Source organism: Saccopteryx bilineata, chromosome 1, assembly GCF_036850765.1.
Source record: "Saccopteryx bilineata isolate mSacBil1 chromosome 1, mSacBil1_pri_phased_curated, whole genome shotgun sequence".
NCBI classification, from domain to species: Eukaryota; Metazoa; Chordata; class Mammalia; order Chiroptera; family Emballonuridae; genus Saccopteryx; species Saccopteryx bilineata.
The window spans coordinates 209,587,915-209,608,513 of NC_089490.1; the positions used below are offsets into that span (position 1 = coordinate 209,587,915).

Sequence of the window (20,599 nt, forward strand, 5' to 3'; positions counted from 1 at the left end):
GCAGGCAGATTGCAGGCAGCTGTAGCTGGCCTGACTGCTTTTGTGCACCCCTTCCGCCCCTACCAGGCGATACTGAGCTCACGCCAGGCCTCTGTCATGGCCAGCCTAGCTTTTGCCCCCCAATGAGACCATGCTTCCACGTCCCACTGCCGCCTGCCCTCCAGCGAGCCCTCAGCAGTGTGGGTGGGGTGCTGCAGCTCAGACCTTAGCACTCAAAACTGCATTCCTTAAGGCACCCTCCTTCTAAGCAACTCTGCTCTGAGTGCCATGGAAGAGCTTGTTTGGCTGGTGTCCTGCTTCCCTTTGCTGGTATTGCTGGTTCCTGGGGAAATATTCACTTTAGATTTGGGGAGTGAATCAACCCAGGGTGATTGTCCCTCAAAGTGTTTCTGCCTGTGCCTCCTAGATTACACTCTCTACCTGCTACTCCAGTCCTCTAATCTCTCCCCATCCCTCGGAGCCCCAGGTGAGTGGTTGTGAAAGAGGTTTTCTGCACGGTCCCTTTAAGAAGAATCCTGGGTCTGAGAAATCTGTTTCTTTCTCAAAAAACAGCATCCTGACTTGTTTTGCAGCTAAATATTGTCCATACACTTCTTCTAGGCTCTGAGACTGCAGGCTGTGGCTTTGTTCCTGGGGCCCAGGACCCTCTCCTCTCCGCTAAACTCACTTCCTGCCACACGAATCTCTCTGGGCTGCCATTCGCTCCTGGGAGCTGGGCAGCCCACTCTGTGTTTCAGCTTTTCCTACCAGTCTCAGTGTGGCTTCTTCAGTGTTCTTTGGTTAAAGAGTCCTCTTAGTTTAGTCCAAAGTTGGTTTTTCCAGATGATGGTTTTTAGTTTTTAGTTTTGTATTTTTCTGAAGTTGGAAACGGGGAGGCAGTCAGACTCCCACATGTGCCTGACCGGGATTCACCTGGCATGCCCACCAGGGGGCGATGCTCTGCCCATCTGGGGCGTTGCTCTTTTGCAACCAGAGCCATTCTAGCGCCTGAGGCAGAGGCCATAGAGCCATCCTCAGCACCCGGGCCAACTTTTCTCCAATGGAGCCTTGGCTGTGGGAGGGGAAGAGAGAGACAGAGAGGAAGGAGAGGGGAAGGGGTGGAGAAGCAGATGGGTGCTTCTCCTGTGTGCCCTGGCTGGGAATCGAACCCGGGACTCCTGCACGCCAGGCCGACGCTCTACCACTGAGCCAACCAGCCAGGGCCCAGATGATGGTTCTTAAAATTAAGTTGTAATCCACTTTGGTTCTGGGAGGTGGATGTTGGTACATCTGCCTACTCCATCGCACTGATTAGTTTCATTTTCAAAGAATGTTATTTAAAAGGGACCAGGGTCTTGGCCAGGTGGTGAAGTAGATCACCCCCGTGTGCTGAGGTCATGGCAAATTCAAGAAGCAACAACTGAGTGCACAACTAAGTGGAACAACAAATTGATGCTTCTCTTTCTCTTTATCTCTCTCTCCTTCCTCTTCACCATGCTCCCTCTCAAATCAATGGAAAAAAATTTTTAATTAAAAAGATAGACTGGGACTAATGCCATTCTGCCCTGGGAAGGTCTGGAATGTGAAAATCATTGGCTCTTAAGTGTCCTTGATTAAAGCAGATAAAATCCTGTGATTTATTAGCTGGCTGTAAATTGCTCAAATTGTTTGGCCTTGTTTAATTATTTTGTCTTGGCTTCCCTTATTCCACTTGGCAAGGAATTCCTTTGATTTTTACTATCCTGCTTCAATCACATTACCTGGTGGGATAAATGGTCCACAAGAGCAGAGACCTCAGCTGTCATGTTCACCAGCACATACCTAGCCTGGCATAAAGCACACATGGAATAAATCAGAGCATCTGTGCTCTGGATTAAAAGGAGTGGGGTGAGGAGAATATCCTTTAAAGAACAACTCATTCATTCATATCCGTCTCACACATTGATTTTGGCGGCTGGGGTGGAGCAGGGGGTAGGTAAAGTCCTTGCCATGAACAGTGATTGAAAGGAGTGGAATTCATCCTTCTGTGGTCTGAAGTTCCTGACCAGCGAAAGCACATGTGGTTAAAACACCTCCTTGGAAACAATGTCGATCCTTGCATCAAGAATATGTATTAGTTATAGATAAAATTATGGGCTTAATGAATGTAAAATAGCAAAAGCCATAAAAAGAAGTATTAGAGAGACTTACTGAGCCACATCTGATCTATAACTGATGTATTAAATTCAAATAACAACTGATAAGTATGTTTGCTGTGGTCCTGGAATGAATAGTTATATAGGAAGATATGTACACGGTCACAAAACTGAAGAGACAATAACCAGAAAACAATCAGGAATATATCCAAAAAATTCTTTTAAAATGTAAATTATAAGATATAATTTAAGATCATGGTATATATTTTTTAAACCAAACTTTAAAAAAATTATACTTATGACTCTGGCTTGCTTTCTTCTGGCTTAGAAACTAGTTACCTAGTTTAATTCCAAAGTAATATGGCTCCAAATTCATCAGCACTGACATAGAAAGGGTTCAACCAAATACTTGAGGATGTTTCTTTTATTATCACTCTGATAAAGCTTTAAAAAATATATTGAAGATCTTTTTAAAGCAAAAAAGCAAATATGTCTTGTGGATAAAAAAAAGATACAAGAACTTAAAAAATCATGTTCTGCTCTGCAAGACACAGAAAGGCAATTATCAACTATCTGTAGAAATAACTGGAGGTTTTTTTTGCTTTGAGCACAGAGCAACCTACCTGGTGAGACAGTGGCACAGACACATGGAACCCTCTCAGTAATTTTTTTTTTACTTTTTATTTATTGACAAATATTCCAAAAATCTACCAATATAAAGCCAAAAAAAACAGACAAACAAAAAAAAACAACTCTTAAAGCCTCAGCAATCTTGAGAAAAAAGAACAAAGTTGGAGATATCACAACCTGATATCAAACTATACCACAAGGACATTGTAATCAAAACAGCTTGGTACTGGCATAAGATTAAGGTATATAGATCAATGGAACAGAACAGAGAGCCCAGAAATAAACCCATGTCTTTATGGTCAATGAATATTTGACAAAAAAGCAAGAGCATACATGAAGTAGAGACAGTCTCTTCAATAAATGGTGTTGGGAAAATTGGACAGATAGGTGCAAAAAAATAAAACTAGACCACCAACTTATACCAGTCATAAGAATAAACTCAAAATGGATAAAAGGCTTAAATGTAAGTCATGAAACCATTTAAAAAATCCTGGAAGAAAACACAGGCAGTAAAATCTCATACATCTCTTGTAGTAATACTTTTTGCCACTATATCTCCTTGGGCAAGGGAAACAAAGAAAAAAATTAACAAACAGTACTACATCAAACTAAAAAGCTTTTGCATAGCAAAGGAAACCATCAATAAAATGAAAAGAAAACCCACTGAAGTGGAGAACATATTTTCAAAGATACCTCTGATAAGGGGTTAATTTCCAAAATATATAAAGAACTTATACAACTGAACACCAGGAAGACAATCTTTTTTTTTTTTTTTTGGTATTTTTTCTGAAGCTGGAAACCGGGAGGCAGTCAGACAGACTCCTGCATGTGCCCGACCGGGATCCACCCGGCACGCCCACCAGGGGGCAATGCTCTGCCCATCTGGGCGTTGCTCCGTCGCAACCAGAGCCATTCTAGTGCCTGGGACAGAGGCCAAGGAGCCATCCCCAGCGCCCGGGCCATCTTTTGCTCCAATGGAGCCTTGGCTGCGGGAGGGGAAGAGAGAGACAGAGAGGAAGGAGAGGGGGAGGGGTGGAGAAGCAGATGGGCGCCCCCTCTGTGTACCCCGGCCGGGAATCGAACCCGGGACTCCTGCACGCCAGGCCGACGCTCTACCACTCAGCCAACCAGCCAGGGCCCAGGAAGACAATCTAATTAAGAAATAAGCAAAGGGCCCTGGCCGGTTGGCTCAGCGGTAGAGCGTCGGCCTGGGGTTCGGGGGACCCGGGTTCGATTCCTGGCCAGGGCACATAGGAGAAGCACCCATCTGCTTCTCCACCCCCACCCCACCCCCTCCTTCCTCTCTGTTTCTCTCTTCCCCTCCTGCAGCCAAGGCTCCATTGGAGCAAAGATGGCCCGGCGCTGGGGATGGCTCCTTGGCCTTTGCCCCAGGCGCTAGAGTGGCTCTGGTCATGGCAGAGCGACGCCCCGGAGGGGCAGAGCATTGCCCCCAGGTGGGCAGAGCGTCGCCCCTGGTGGGTGTGCTGGGTGGATCCCGGTCAGGCGCATGCGGGAGTCTGTCTGACTGTCTCTCCCTGTTTCCAGCTTCAGAAAAAAAAAAAAAAAAAAAAAAAAGAAAGAAATAGGCAAAGGACCTGAATAAGACACTTCTCCAAAGAGGACATACAGATGGCCAAAAAAATGAAAAAACACTCAAGGTCACTATCGGAAAGACGCAAATTAAAACTACAATGAGATATCACCTCATACGAACCAGAATGGCTATCATTAATAAATCAATAAACAACAAGTGCTGGAAGGATGTGCTGTTGGTGGATATGCAGCCTCGTGCAGCCACTGTGGAAATCAGTATGGAGTTTTCTCAAAAAATTAAAACTGTAATTGCCTTTTGTCCCAGTGATCCCCCTTCTGGGAATATAGCCTAAGAGTCATGAAACACTAATTTGAAAGGATATATGCACCTCTATGTTCATTTCAGTGTTATTTATAATAGCCGAGATCTGGAAATAGCCCAGGTGCCCGTCAATAGATGACTGGATTAAAAAAGCTGTGGTACATTTACACTGTAAAAAAAAAAAAAAAGAAGAAGAAGAAGAAGAAGGAAAGAAATCTTACATTTTGTGACAGCATGGATGGACCTGGAGATTACTGTACTAAGTGAAATAAGCCAGTTGGAGAAAGACAAATACCATATGCTTTCACTGATACTGGAATCTAATGAACAAATTAAACTGATGAACAAAATACAAAGACATGGATACATGGAACAGACCGAGAGCCCTCAGAGGGGAAAGGTGTTGGAGGATGGATGATGGAAGGTGAAGGTTTTAAGTAAACACACACACACACACACACACACACACACAACAGTGTGGTGATAGCCAGATGGAAAAGGGGGTGAAGGGTAGGTAGAGGTGGACAAAGTGGGGTAAAATGAGGTGGAAGAGACTGCTTGAAGTGGTGGGTACACGATGCAATGTGCAGGTGATACTTTATTGAGTTGCATACCTGAACCTATATTCCAACAAATTCAATAAAATATATATATTAACTTATTGATTCTAGAGATAGAGAGAGAGAGAGAGAGAGAGAGAGGAGAGATAACATCCATTTGTTGTTCCACTTATTTATGAATTCATTGGTTGATTTTTGTATATACCCTGACTGGGAATCAAACCCACAACCTTGGCTATCCCCGCCACACTGTAACCCAGTGGTCTCCAACCCTTTTTGGGCCATGGACCGCTTTAATGTCAGAGAATATAAATATTTTCATGGACCGGCCTTTAGGGTGGGACGGATAAATGTATCACGTGATCAAGACAAGGGTCAAAAGTGAGTCTTAGACGGATGTAACAGAGGGAATCTGGTCATTTTAAAAAATAAAACATCGGCCCTGGCCGATTGGCTCAGTGGTAGAGCGTCGGCCTAGCGTGCGGAGGACCCGGGTTCGATTCCCGGCCAGGGCACACAGGAGAAGCGCCCATTTGCTTCTCACCCCCTCCGCCGCGCTTTCCTCTCTGTCTCTCTCTTCCCCTCCCGCAGCCGAGGCTCCATTGGAGCAAAGATGGCCCGGGCGCTGGGGATGGCTCTGTGGCCTCTGCCTCAGGCGCTAGAGTGGCTCTGGTCGCAACATGGCGACGCCCAGGATGGGCAGAGCATCGCCCCCTGGTGGGCAGAGTGTTGCCCCATGGTGGGCATGCCGGGTGGATCCCGGTTGGGTGCATGTGGGAGTCTGTCTGACTGTCTCTCCCTGTTTCCAGCTTCAGAAAAATGAAAAAAAAAATAAAATAAAACATCGTTCAGACTTAAATATAAATAAAACAGAAATAATGTAAGTTATTTATTCTTTCTCTGCGAACCGGTACCGGTCCGCGGCCCAGTAGTTGGGGACCACTGCTCTAACCAGCTGAGCTACCCCACCAGGGTTCAGCAGCTTTAAACTGGTGACCCTGCGGGGACTAGGGCAGGAGGAACTGGGATCACGGAAGCTCCCTATATGTTGGGGGGGGGGGCAATAGCTACACCGACAGAGTCTTCGTTAAAACTCGTAGAACTGTTAAAGCGACAGGCGTACTTTAATTCGTATACTATATCTCACCGGGGTACATTTAAAAGAATCTCAGTGGTGGCGACCAGGAGTGCACAGCGGAGCCGGCCGGCCGTGCCCCGGCAGCAGCCCCAGTACCTCCAAACCCGCTCAGCTGCGGAACCGAGGCTGAGTGACCCCCGCCCGCTACAGACGGCTCCGCCCATACACACTCTGGCAAAGACCGGAACCTTCCCACTCGGGCAGAGCGCAGACGGCGGCTGCCTGCGGGGAGGGGGCCCGGAAGTCGGAAGCCCTGTCCACGAAAGCGAGATTTCATTGCAGGGAGGCGGAGCCATCGTTTCTTATTTCCTGCAAGCTTGTACTTTTTCTCTCGCCGTAGTCCCTGGGACCCGAAGACGTGTTCTAGGTTTCCGGGCTAGAGTAGGTGTCGGTCCCATGTGGACCTGCTGTGAGGAGTTTGGGTTCTAAGTCCTTAAGAAGTCGAGCTGGTGGTGAGTAGGAGCTGAGGGTCGGTCGGTGGTGTACGGCGTCCGCGGGTTTTCGGGTCTTCGGTACCCGGGCTGAGGGAGCTTTGGAGGGTGCGTGGCCCGGGGCTGCAGTGACGGGATGACACTGTTTAGTGTGGGCGCCCGCGGAGACCGCGCGTCCCGGGCGGCGGGTTCCTGTCCGCCACGCGGCTGCTGCGGCGGTAAGTTGCTTGCGGTGAAGCGGGCCAGAACTTGACGGTCGGAAGGAACTTGTCTCGGTGTTTCAGAAGTCCGCCAGCGCGAGAGATGACGTCCTTAGCCCAGCAGCTCCAGCGGCTCGCCCTCCCTCAGAGTGACCCCAGCCTCTTGTCCAGAGATGAAGTTGCCTCTTTGTTGTTTGACCCCAAGGAAGCGACCACCATTGACAGGGACACCGCCTTTGCCATTGGTGAGCTGCCCTTTAGGAAGCCCTTTGAAGCATCTTGTTTTCTGGGTGTTGTATTTTCTCTTCTGATCTACCCTTTCCCAAAGCGGTTTCTAACTTGCTGACTTATGTTGCTGGGGGAAGAGAAGGACAGTCGTGTGCTAGACGCTTGAAGTGTGTTTCCCGGGTGAAACGCCGCGTTTGGGAGGTCACCTACTGCGTAGAGAATAGCCACGGGGGCTGCAGGCAGTGGCTGGGTGGGCGCAGCCTTTCCAGGGGACTGGCCTACTTATAGGGGATGTTAAAAAAGTAGTAAAGTACAGCCCCTGCCAGGAAGCACCTTTTGTTCTCCTGGTTGGTGTAATACTATTCAATGCTATTCCTTCTTGGGACTGTATTACATATTATACATATTAAAAGAATTAAGAAATTTTATTTTAGAGGTGAACAAAACTGGTAAATTGGGTGAGATGACTTTTCTGCAAAGAACTGTTAAATAAACTGACCTTTTTCTAGGGTGCACAGGCCTGGAGGAGCTGCTTGGCATTGATCCCTCCTTTGAGCAGTTTGAAGCGCCATTGTTCAGCCAGCTAGCAAAGACCTTGGAGCGCAGTGTTCAATCCAAAGCAGTGAACAAGCAGCTGGATGAAAACATTTCATTGTTCCTCATTCACTTATCCCCTTACTTCCTGCTGAAGCCAGCACAGAAGTGTCTGGAGTGGTTAATTCACAGGTAGCAAATGGAATTATGGAAAGAATTATGGGCTAACTACATTGATCTTTTAAAAAATTCAGTAATGACAGCATTTATCAATTTAAAGCTGAAAAGTTAGATAAGTAACAGATTAACATTTTGTCTGGAGATGAGGTATGATAAACATGGCAAGGGTGACATGAGCATGCCCTTCTGCCATTAAACTTGGTTTTGTTGATAGTGAAACAGGACTACTGATGATCTTGAGGTCGAACTGTGTCAATTCTAAGGTGCTCCTGTCCCTTTGCTGTTACCAGTTGTTACTATGTATTTTGGGTAAGGGGGATTACTAAACTTTTTTTTTGCCAAAAACCAAAAATGAATGGTTTGGGAAGAGGGAGATAGTATCCTTTAAAATGCCATAGCTTTAGAAAAGCCATAATAGCTAACGTGGGTTGAACATTTACACATGAGGCCCCATGATGAGCACTTTACATTCATCATATCAATATTCACAACATTCCTATGGGTAGATACTTGGGGTTATGCTGTCTAAGTTGCACATTATTAAGCTGAGATACAAGTTTGTTTCCAAAGTCTGATACTTCATCCACTTCAGGAATTGTCTTAGCTGACTCAGTTTTATTTTCTCACTAGCATCATGTCACAGCTTATACATTTTTTTTTCTTTTTTTTTTTTTTTCTTCTTTTTTCCGAAGCTGGAAACAGCACCCGACCGGGATCCACCCGGCATGCCCACCAGGGGGCGATGCTTTGCCCCTCTGGGGCGTCGCTCTGTTGCATCCAGAGCCATTCTAGCACCTGAGGCAGAGGCCAAGGAGCCATCCCCAGCGCCCGGGCCATCTTTGCTCCAATGGAGCCTCGCTGTGGGAGGGGAAGAGAGAGACAGAGAGGAAGGAGAGGGGGAGGAGTGGAGAAGCAAATGGGCACCTCTCCTGTGTGCCCTGGCCGGGAATCAAACCTGGGACTCCTGCATGCCGATGCTCTACCGCTGAGCCAACCGGCCAGGGCCAGCTTATACATTTTTTGTTCATTCTCCCATATGTATGTTTTAAGAGAAGAAAGATTCCTATTTCATTAATTAGGGACGTGGTAGTAAAGTGACTTCCCTTTAGGAAGCAAGTGTGTCATTGAGAAAACAATTTTATTTGGGGTCTTCTGATTAGAACATTAGACTCACCAGACAAAAAGTAATCAAGTCTGTAATATTTTCCTCTGTTTTCTGGCATTTAATTTTCCCCAGATAGATCAATTAATGTAAGGAGCACGTTTTTGCATTTGTTCTTCATTTATTTATTCAAGTAATATTAAGTTTGATACAAAGAAGAGTAGGCTACCCTTGGTACTCTTTTGAAAAAAGTGCTACAGTAAATGTGTATGCAAAGTTTGAGGTGGGGTTGCTTGATATAGTTGAGGAAATGGTAGCGGAGAAAGCAACATCTTTGCTAATACAAAGCCACATATAAAATTAAGAAAAGGTAGAGTGGGGTGTTATTCCAAGAAAGATATAGGTAAAAGGATGGGGGAGTTTAGACAAGAGGGATCACTTGGCTGGGGGAATTAGAAAAAGCTTGGAAAAGGAGGCATTTGAGCTAGATCTTGAAAGCTAGAAAGGGTTTACTATATATGACAATTAATAATCTGTCTTTTGTTAGGGTGGAGGGACCAATACAAAGTTTTATGATGTTCGCAGACAAATTTTATAGGGTTGTAATTTGTTAATTTTTTTTTAATTCAAAGAAAGTAGTGTGATTTTCTTTTTAATTAGTCTTTTGGTTTTAGCATTCTGATAATTAGGGAAGTTGAGGAAACTGTGGAAGGTGAACTTTGGAGTGTGAGGGAAGGCTGAGCATTGCTGCCTGGTGGACCAGGTGCTTCTCTGTTGATTTGACTGCAGTGATCCCACAGTTTTTATGTAATAATAGGTTAAAACAAAAGTTGAAAGTGAATGGAGTATAAATTTGGTAATGAATATTAAAAACATTACTGCGTAAGAATTGGTAGAATCCTATTGAGTAATTTAATGCAAAATAGTGGGCTTGGCCCTGGCTGGTGGCTCAGTGGATAGAATGTTGGCCCAGCATATGGACGTTCTGGATTTGATTCCCAGTCAGGGTGCACAGGACAGGTGACCATTTGCTTCTCTTCCTTTCCCTCTCCCCCTTTTCTCCCTCTTTTCCCACAGCCAGTGGCTCGACTGGTTCAAGTGTTGACCCTGGGTGCCTAGGATAGCTCAGTTGATTCGAGCATCGGCCCCCAGATGGGAGCTGCCGGGTAGATCCCTGTCCAGGTGCATAAAGAAGTCTATCTCCCCTCCTCTCACTTAAAAAAAAATAGTGGGCTTATGTTTAACTGCCCTGTGTCATATAGTTATGTGATTGTTTTTACTGATACTCATTCTAATTAGTTTTAGCTCAGTGATAATATGATTAAGAAGTACAAAAAAAAATAAGTTGTTTGCTTTTTTCTCCCAGGTTCCACATTCATCTTTATAATCAAGATAGCCTCATTGCTTGTGTTCTACCATACCACGAGACAAGAATATTTGTGCGGGTTATACAACTACTTAAAATTAATAATTTAAAGTACAAATGGTTCTGGTTGTTGCCAGTTAAGGTATGCTTGTTAAATGACATATTATAATCTTGATTAGGAGATGTAGTTTGGAAAAAATAAAGTCATTAGTGCTACTGATGGCAGTCCAAGTATTACCTCCATCATATTTCCTAACTTCTAGTTTAACTGTTAGGGATAATAGCTGGCTTTTATTTACACCTGGTAACAGGCTAGGAGATTTGCACATATTATTTTGGGTTATCACAAAACTCCCCCATTTTTACAGATGAGGACAAGCTCAGAGAGTCAAGTTACTTGCCAGAGTTTACATAACTAAAGTGGCAGAGGTCGTATTTGAATACAAATTTGTTTTTAAAGTTTATATCTTTCCACTATTTCATTCTGCGTGGTATTCTAAATTTTGGAACTAGAGAGCTTAAACAAAGTTGAAGGTGAAGAAAAGCAGGAAATAACAAAAATTAAAAGGATAAGGAAGACTTGAAGGACTTTAAGAAAGTTTTCAAGTTGTAAGGAAAGTGCTAGGAATTAATTTACAGATGAATAAAAAAGATAGTTGCTTTAAGGTGGATCTAGCTAAGATCAGGTAGCATGATTTTGTAGAAAAATAACTGACTTGCCATTATCATTGTTTGCAACATTCAATAGAGGAAAGTAGGTGTATGTTAGAAATTATACTGAATTTTGGCGTAGCAGTTCAGGCTAGGTATGAGACAAGTGGGTACAAAAGTAGGTTAACAGAATATGGCTGGGAAGAGATCACCATGGGTTATGACAGTGAGGTCGATCAGAATTTTTAATAAGAAAGGAATGGTAATTTTTAAGTAGGAGAGTTTAAGAGTTTGGATGTAAAGCACTTAAACTGAAGAATGTTCAATCAGAGAAGGCCAACCTATGATAAATTTCTTACCAAACTACTCAGCATTCATGCTGCCGGTATCAAGATTTCTCCTTAGTCAGCACACAGACCCTGCTGCTCTCTAGACATATTTGTTTCAGGTATCCAGACTCCACTCACCTATTTTACTTCAGATTCCCCTTTTCTGATATTTCAATATTTGTTAAACACCTAATACACACACACACAAACACACACCATGCACATTGCTAGGTCGTGAGAATAACAGTGTAGGTTGGCCAGGTTCCCAGAGTTGTTTATTACTAGAGTTATTGTAAAGCAGTGACAAAACCATGTATTGCGTTGGCTCAAAAACCAGATCTAGCTTGTAGAGTAACTGAGAATCTAGAGAATTCAGATTTAGATAAATAATGTATCAAAATATACTACACAGGACAAATAGGCATTTTTTTGCTGACTACCTCTGTCCTCAATGCTGACATTCTCTTGGATGCCTAAGGTTTGCACAAATTTAGGTGTTAATCTTATCTCTGCCACCATTTGTGAAGAGAGGCTGTGTTTTGTGTTTATAAACTGCAGCAATATAGAGCTGCTGCTGTGGTAGCTATTTTAAAAATAATGATCATTCAATAGCCATCTTTTTTTCTTAGAAATTAAGAGTACATAGGTTTCAGGTAGACATCTTTATTGCATTTGAACTGTTGATTGTGTTGTGTGCCCATCACCCAAAGTCAGATCATTTTCCGTCATAATATTTGTCCCTCTTTACTCCCCTCCCCACCCCTATCCCCCTGGTAACCACTTCACTTTTCCCTGTGTAATGGCTGTCCTTTCTGTCTCTGACAGCAGTCTGGAGTGCCCTTAGCTAAAGGAACATTGATTACCCACTGCTACAAAGATCTTGGATTCATGGATTTCATTTGTAGCCTGGTAACAAAGTCTGTGAAGGTGAGTAGTGTGTTTCATGAATGTATAATTTTAAATAATGGCTTGCTCTACTTGAGGAAAATGTACTGAGGTCTTCCCTGATAACAGTGGTACTTGGAGGAAGTTCCTTTTTTTTTTTTTTTTTTCAAATGAGAGGCAGGGAGACAGATTCCTGCATGCACCTCAACTGGGATCACCCAGCAACCCCCATCTGGAGCCACTGCTCCATTGCTTGGCAGCCTAGCTATTTTAGTGCCTGAGGTAGAGGCCATGGAGCCATCCTCAGCACCCGGGGCCTACTTGCTTATTTGAGTCATGGCTGTGGGAGGGGATGAGAGAGAGAGAGAGAAGGGGAGAGGGAGGGATTGGAGAAGCAGATGGTCTCTTCTGTGTGCCCTGACAGAAAAATTGAACCTGGGACTTCCACACAATGAGCTGATGCTTTACTGCTGAGCCAACTGGCCAGGGCCAGAAGTTCCTTTTGTTAAATGACCTGTTCAGGAGCATGGGCAGTGGGATTAGTATATGATCACTAAAGTTGTTTTCCTATAAAAATGAATTATTCTTTTGCCAAATTCTGTTTGTTTAAACAGTTTAAAGGGACAGTTTAAAAATATCAGGAAGATTAAGTCAGTCTTCTCATATTTAATTGAACCATTGAATTTGTGTATTTAATGTTGTAGATGGTAAAAATTAAAATGTCAGCCTGAGGTAATTGAGGAGAGCTATAAATACGTTTATACTTTTATTAGTCTTTCACTCTGAAAGGTATTTTGTTTGTGTTTTTGTTCCAGGTTTTTGCTGAGTGTCCTGGGAATTCAGCTCAGTTGAGGGTTCTCTTAACCTTTTACGCGTCTACGATCGTGTCTGCTTTGGTGACTGCTGAAGACATATCAGACAATATCGTTGCTAAGCTATTCCCATATGTTCAAAAGGTTGGCCTTCCTCAAGTGTACAGTAGATTATTTTGTAGTTGAAGGAATGTTCTTACTTTTAAAATTTGAACTTAGGCATAAATGTTCTAAAATAGACAATTTATTTCAGATAGTTGATGAGATTTAATTATTAGGTAAAAAGAAATAGGATTTTTTAATTTTTTATTTTGTATTTTTCTGAAGTTGGAAACGGGGAGGCAGTCAGAAAGACTTCTGCATGCGCCTGACCGGAATCCACCCGGCATGCCCACCAAGGGGCGATGCTCCGCCTATCTGGGGCGTTGCTCTGTTGCAACCAGAGCCATTCTAGCACCTGAGGCAGAGGCCATAGAGCCATCCTCAGCACCCGGGCCAACTTTGCTCCAATGGAGCCTTGGCTGCGGGAGGGGAAGAGAGAGACAGAGAGGAAGGAGAGGGGGGGGAGGGGTGGAGAAGCAGATGGGCGCTTCTCCTGTGTGCGCTGGCTGGGAATCGAACCCGGGACTCCCGCACGCCTGGCTGACGCTCTACCACTGAGCCAACCGGCCACGGCTAAAATAGGACTTTTAATTAGGGCTTCTTAAAGAATAAATGTTGGCTATATGGCCCTGCCACTGATTCCCAGATAAATATCTTTTGGTGTGTGTGTGTGTGTAAAACAACAGAAATTGACTCAGTTCTAGGGATTAGAAGTCTGATGACAGGTTGTTGGCAGAGTTGGTTCCTGCTGGGGCCTTGGAAGTAGAATTCCGGCCTCTTTCCTAGCTTCCGGTGGTTCTTGCAACCCTTGGCGCTCCCCGCCTCATGATAGCATGACTCTAGTTTCTGCCCATCTCCATGTGGTGGTCTTCCCTCCCAGGTCCCTTTTCTTAGTAGTCATGTTACCTCACTGGAAAGAGAGTGGATTAGGAAATTTTTAAGCCACAAGCTCTTGTCATTCTTTTGCACTGACTTCTGCTTCTCAGAGTTACCTTGGTGCCTGCCACTTTCCAGGTCCCCAGTGAGCTACAGCTTTCACTTCTCAGCAGGGTCTCACCAATGTTGTCTTCACTCAGACACTGCTTCTGAGTGAAGTCTCCCTTCCAGGGGTGGGAGTTTGCATATAAAAGATGAGCTCCTTGGCTCCTTGGCTGTTAGGGTGTGTGGCAGATGTTGGTGTGGGGACACCCTCTGAGATCCCTTCTCTTGTCTAAGAGACTTGTCACTTCTCTGTGTCCACTCAGGAAAGAGGCTCAGCGTCTAGATTTTTCACTTCTGAGGACTGTGCTTTAGATGATATTAATCTCTAACTTACAGAATTTCTAACTTAGCAAGATAAAGTAACATTTTAAATAGAATTAGATAATATAGGTCATTCTTTTTCCTTATATTTTAAATATATTTAGGGATTGAAATCATCTTTACCAGATTACAGAGCTGCAACATATATGATAATATGTCAGATTTCTATGAAAGTGACAATGGAAGATACCTTCGTCAATTCATTGGCTTTCCAGATCATCAAAACATTGACTAAAACTCCCTCTCTGATCAAGGAAGGATTAGGCTGTTTAATAGTGCTCCTACAGAGACAGAAGCCAGAGAGCCTTTGGAAAAAGTACGTATAATTGAATTGGGAAATGGTGATCAGAGGTGGCTGAAATTATTTTGGATAATTTTTTTTTTTTGAAGACAAATTACCAGGCCCTGGTCGATTTTCTCAGTGGCTAGAGTATCGACCCAGTATGCAGATGTCCTGGTATTGACCCTATAGTCAGGGCACACGTGACGAGACCATCTGCTTCTCTCCCTCTCTCTCCCCTCCTCCCCCTTCTCTCCCCCTTCTCCTGCAGACAGTGGCTCTATTGGTTGGAGCATTGGCCCCGTGCACTGAGGGTGGCTCAGTTGATTCGAACGTCAGCTATCTTCCCTCCTCTCATTTAAAAAAAAAGACAAATTGACATTTGTGTGTAAGTTGTGAAGTCAACAGCTTGTGTACTTGTTTCTTCAAAGGCCATTTCCTTACTTGTGTAATATTCCCGATCTTATTACAATTCTTCATGGGATTTCTGAAACTTATGACATCAATCCTCTTCTGCGTTACATGCTTCCCCATCTGGTTGTCTCCATCATTAATCATGTTACAGGTATGTGGTTCTGCATTTGTGTCCAAAAACTTGCTAATATTTGATTCTCTTTAAATAGGAACCGCACCTATGTTCATATTTAAGATAGTTTTTGCTAATTGTTTTTGTGTAATTTTCTCTTCTTGTGTGAGAAACATTGGGGTTGGAGAGAATCCTTGATATGCTCAGGATTCTATTTTTTTTAAAAAAACAGTCCCTACAGGAAAGACTATGAAATTATTTTAAAACAATCAAAATGTGTTACCAAGTAAAACTTTCCATTCTTATTTAGATGTTTAATGAATTTTAGTGATTTCATTCGCAATAAATACCCAGTTGCCAACAAAAGAGTTTTTTGGCAAAAAGAGTTTATTGTGCATAAAATCCCCCTCCGCCCAATTTTTTAAACTCAAAATTAATTAGAAAGTGATGATTTGCATTACATGTTTTTTTTGTTTGTTTTTTTGTGGCAGAGACAGAGAGAGAGTCAGAGAGAGGGACAGATAGGGACAGACAGACAGGAAGGGAGGGAGATGAGAAACATCAATTTTTTGTTGCGGTTCCTTAGATGTTCATTGATTGCTTTCTCATATGTACCTTGACTGGGATCTACAGCAGAGTGAGTGACCCCTTGCCTGAGCCAGCGACCTTGGGCTCAAGCTGGTGAGCTTTGCTCAAACCAGATGAGCCTGCGCTCAATGTGGCGACCTCAGGGTCTTGAACCTGGGTCCTCTGCCTCCCAGTCCGACGCTCTATCCACTGCGCCACTGCCTGGTCAGGCTTGCATTACATGTTTTTTATGCTTCAATAACTACAGAGAGATAAGGGAGAAATACTTAGTGTCCTGTTGCCACTTGGACTAAGAAAAACATTGCCAAATGTATGTCAGTCTATTAGGAAATAAGGTTTGTTTAACCAAGTCTTGGTTTAAATGTTTTAGAAACATGGCCAGCATAAATGAAAGTGTATTTTTCTTATTATGATGGTGTTGAGTCTTTGAAAGCAGGGCCAAATGCCTGTTCATACATTTACAGTGAGTCTGAAATAGAAGGTGACAGCCCTTGGTTCAGTAAGGAGGTTTGGGGACGAATGTCTTGCCTGTTTTCAGAGATAACAGTTGTATTCCCTTTGGTTTTCCAAGTAACAAGTTTTAGTTAACTTGCAGTCAACTATAGTCTGAAAATACTAAATGAAAAACTCCAAGAAAATGTGATTCATGAGTTTTAAATTACATGTGGTTCTGAGAAGTGTGATGAAATCTTGCTCTCCTTCTTGGGACACAAATCATCCCTTTGTCCAGGGTCTCCATGCTTTAAACACTGACCCCTGTTAGTCACTTCTTGGGTATCAGATCAGCTGTCTCGGCATCACAGTGCTACTTACTGTTCAGATCACCCTTATTTCATTTAACAATGGTTGGAAGTATAAGAATAGTGATGCCAGGAATTCACATATGCCAGAGAGAAGGCAAAGAGTGCTTTCTTTAAAGAAAATGTGAAAGTTCTTGATTTAATAAGGCATTTTATTATCTTACATCATCACAAAAAGAAGGCTGAGTACAAGACAATGAGATGATTTGAAAGAAAGACACAACATTTACATAACTCATTACTGTATATTGTTACAATTGTTTTATTATTAGTTACTGTTTTTAACCTCTTTCTGTGACTAACTTATAAGTTAAACTTTATCATAGGTGTGTACATATAGGAAAAAACAAAGTGTTCAGTACCCCTAAGGTTTCAGGCATCCCCTGGGAGGTCTTCAAGCATAATCTTCCTGGGTAAGGGGGACAACTGTAGTTTAATGAGATTAACGTTCAGGTCCCAACTTCAACTACTTGTAATATGACCTGGGAGAAACTGTATTTTTTGGACTTCTGTTTCATTAATGAGGTGTAGGCATGATCATACTTGTTTTTCAAAATACAGAGAATTTCAGGTAAAGGATAAATGAGGGTAATACATGTAAAAATGCTGTGAAAAATATAAATGACTAAATAGGTGAAATACACTTTTGAAAATAGGTTTTTAAAAAAGCGGTTTTAGTGTATAAGTTTTAAAGTTATTCCTATAGGAAAGTTTCTGCTATAAATAAATTTAATAGTGTAAGCATGCAAACTTGTTTACCCAGTCAATTTTAATTTGTTGTATAATCTAAGGAGAAGAAACTGAAGGGCTGGATGGTCAAATCTACAGGAAACACTTGGAAGCCATACTTACAAATATCTCACTGGAGAACAACTTAGACCATTTGTTGGCTAGGTAAGCGGTTATTTTTAACATGCTTATCATTTGTATTTTTATGGCTTAGTATGCAGTTTTCTAGTATCCCTTTATAAAGTATTTCTTGCTTCATCCATATCAATTCATCAATTATAAGTACTTAGTCCAGTAATTGGGACATCAGAAGAAATAATTTCTCTTGCTTGTCTTTAGTGTTTATACATGATTATGCAAAGTTAATCGTTAAGCTGAATTTGAGGTATAGCTACATGTACTTTGTGACTGTTTAGTTTCCTAGTAATACATGGACCAAATTGCCTGAAACAATATATCACAGTTGGTGTTCAATAAATGTCAACTAGAAGCTTTATACTGAGGGTTGGCATGAGGTGAAGATTCTTTCTTTTCTGTAAAAATAGTTCAGTTTCCCATTTTCTTTTCTTGGTTAAAGGGCAGCTTGATCCAGTGCACTGCGTGTAGGCGTTGCAGACAGATGTGGATTTGGATCCTGCCTCTGTTGTTTCTAGGAGAGTAGAGTAGGAAGTTCTGAAGGCCCCCCTACCATTGTGTGACATTGGGCAGTGCCCCTAGGCTGATGTGTCACCATTGGTGCATCTTGCTCTCAGGGTTGGTTTGTGAATGTAAGTGACAAGTAGTTGAGAGCTGGGGCTGAAAACCTGCTGGTCGGTGTGTGGCATAATTGGGCTCACTAGCGTGGCTGCTGTTTCTGGTCTCATTTGGTCTCACACAGATTATAAGACTCGTTAGTCCTAGTTTTTTTTTTTTGGTTTTTTTTTTTTGTATTTTTCTGAAGCTGGAAACAGGGAGAGACAGTCAGACTCCCGCATGCGCCCGACCGGGATCCACCCGGCACGCCCACCAGGGGGCGACGCTCTGCCCACCAGGGGGCGGCGCTCTGCCCACCAGGGGGCGATGCTCTGCCCACCAGGGGGCGATGCTCTGCCCCTCCGGGGCGTCGCTCTGCCCTGACCAGAGCCACTCCAGCGCCTGGGGCAGAGGCCAAGGAGCCATCCCCAGCGCCCGGCCATCTTTGCTCCAATGGAGCCTTGGCTGTGGGAGGGGAAGAGAGAGACAGAGAGGAAGCTCGGGCGGGGGTGGAGAAGCAAATGGGCGCTTCTCCTGTGTACCCTGGCCGGGAATCGAACCCGGGTACCCCGCACGCCAGGCCGACGCTCTACCGCTGAGCCAACCGGCCAGGGCTAGTCCTAGTTTTATATCCATGTGAGAGTTAGAGATAATATTCCTAAGCCACCTACAACATGAGAGGTACTCAATGAACTCTAACTCTCATATCTACTGATACTGGTTTTGTTTTGCAGCCTTCTTTTTGAAGAGTATATTTCATACAGTTCACAGAAAGAAAACGATTCTAATAAAGTATCTTTGCTTAATGAACAGTTTCTTCCACTTATCAGACTTTTAGAAAGCAAGTAAGTTGTGTGTGTGTGTTTGTGCCTCTTGTTTTGTTATGTTCCTCTTGTTTTGATTAATATAGTAAATTGTGAAGAGACAGGTACAGGATTTAAATATATTTGAAATGTAAGTGGAATTAAGGATTTTGTGGGGACTGTGGAGAGTATAATTTCTTTATGGAGAGACTGTTTTTTGTTGAAATAGTCATAATAATAAACTTGGCACTTGGTTTTACATATTCCATTTGTTAAAATTTTAGTCTCAGTAATTTTTAAGATTTATTTATCTTTTATACCTGTAGGGTGTGTGTGATTTAATAACTTTGTATAATTTTTTATCTGAGTTAACTCTTAATTTCTTCCCAGATATCCCAGAACGTTAGATGTTGTCTTAGAGGAACACCTAAAGCAAATAACAGACCTAAAAAAGCAAGAGCTCTTTCACCAGTTTATCTCACTTTCTACAAGTGGAAGAAAGTATCAGGTGGGTTTTCCTTCAAAAAGTTTGTAACAATTCAGGGTATATTTGTGTGGTTATTTGAAGAACTCCAGAAGGAAATTTGCTACTTCGCTCCTCCTTATGTAGTGTTTTATGGAGAGGTGAGATTTTATACAATTTTGCCTAGTTACCTGGCAGGTATTGAATACCTAGAGAAAGGTAAAGGAATTCAAATAAGTGTGGGTATGGTACTTATTTCAGGAAAGGTATTTGAAATTGTATATGTGATGTTTATTAGCAATCACTGAAAGGTGACCTCACCAGGGTTTGCGATGTCCTTACCTCTCCCCTCTGCCTATACTTTCCCACGTGGTGCAGCATCCTCAGGAGGCTGGTGAAGTCATTGATCAGAGTAAAAGGAGGTGTATTTGTCTTTCATGAGCGTGTTAGAACTTCAGAAATTTTCTGGTAATTTACCCTAAGTCTTTTTACTAGAAGTTAGTCATTTAAGCAGTTCTTATAATTAGACTTGAAAATAAATATGAAGAGAAATAATCATTGTTGACTGTTCTCTTTCATAATTAGACTTTCATCTTTAATAGTGTTTTATGGCCCTGGCCGGTTGGCTCAGCGGTAGAGCGTCGGCCTGGCGTGTGGGGGACCCGGGTTCGATTCCCGGCCAGGGCACATAGGAGAAGCGCCCATTTGCTTCTCCACCCCCCCCCCTCCTTCCTCTCTGTCTCTCTCTTCCCCTCCCGCAGCCAAGGCTCCATTGGAGCAAAGCTGGCCCGGGCGCTGGGGATGGCTCCTTAGCCTCTGCCCCAGGCACTAGAGTGGCTCTGGTCGCGGTAGAGCGACACCCCAGAGGGGCAGAGCATCGCCCCCTGGTGGGCAGAGCGTTGCCCCTGGTGGGCGTGCCGGGTGGATCCCGGTCGGGCGCATGCGGGAGTCTGTCTGACTGTCTCTCCCCGTTTCCAGCTTCAGAAAAATACAAAAAAAAAAAAAAAAATAGTGTTTTATTTCCAAATCTTAGTTCAGTGTATGGATTTCCTTAGTCTGATTTCAGTGAAGGAGGTTGTTACTAATTTGAGTGTCACTATTATATTTAGAGGAATTGCATTGTGTCTTCAGTAATCAGTTATCTTTAATTTTCATTAAAGTGTTAATACAGTATTTTTTTTTTTTTTTTTAATACAGTATTTTACCTCAGGTGCTTTTCACTTTGGAATCATATGTATAAAGTATACAAAATTACTGCA

The 20,599-nt window shown here is 43.1% G+C and overlaps 1 protein-coding gene across 3 annotated transcripts in view; it reads left to right on the plus strand.

The window, feature by feature from the left end:
- Nucleotides 1–6,571: 6,571 nt before the first annotated feature.
- The window catches only part of HEATR1 (HEAT repeat containing 1), a 55,364-nt gene continuing 41,336 nt past the window's right edge, over nucleotides 6,572–20,599 (plus strand). Inside the window, exons 1-11 of one of the 3 annotated variants that reach the window (XM_066234730.1) lie at nucleotides 6,572–6,749; nucleotides 6,879–7,173; nucleotides 7,666–7,882; nucleotides 10,339–10,480; nucleotides 12,144–12,245; nucleotides 13,019–13,159; nucleotides 14,524–14,735; nucleotides 15,131–15,264; nucleotides 17,405–17,507; nucleotides 18,809–18,919; nucleotides 19,268–19,385. In XM_066234730.1, coding sequence (XP_066090827.1) covers nucleotides 7,032–7,173; nucleotides 7,666–7,882; nucleotides 10,339–10,480; nucleotides 12,144–12,245; nucleotides 13,019–13,159; nucleotides 14,524–14,735; nucleotides 15,131–15,264; nucleotides 17,405–17,507; nucleotides 18,809–18,919; nucleotides 19,268–19,385 — 1,422 coding nt within the window. In that variant the 5' untranslated portion in view covers nucleotides 6,572–6,749; nucleotides 6,879–7,031. The remainder of the gene's footprint in view (nucleotides 6,750–6,878; nucleotides 7,174–7,665; nucleotides 7,883–10,338; nucleotides 10,481–12,143; nucleotides 12,246–13,018; nucleotides 13,160–14,523; nucleotides 14,736–15,130; nucleotides 15,265–17,404; nucleotides 17,508–18,808; nucleotides 18,920–19,267; nucleotides 19,386–20,599) is intronic. The other 2 variants (XM_066234723.1, XM_066234739.1) reach the window with 2 other exon arrangements.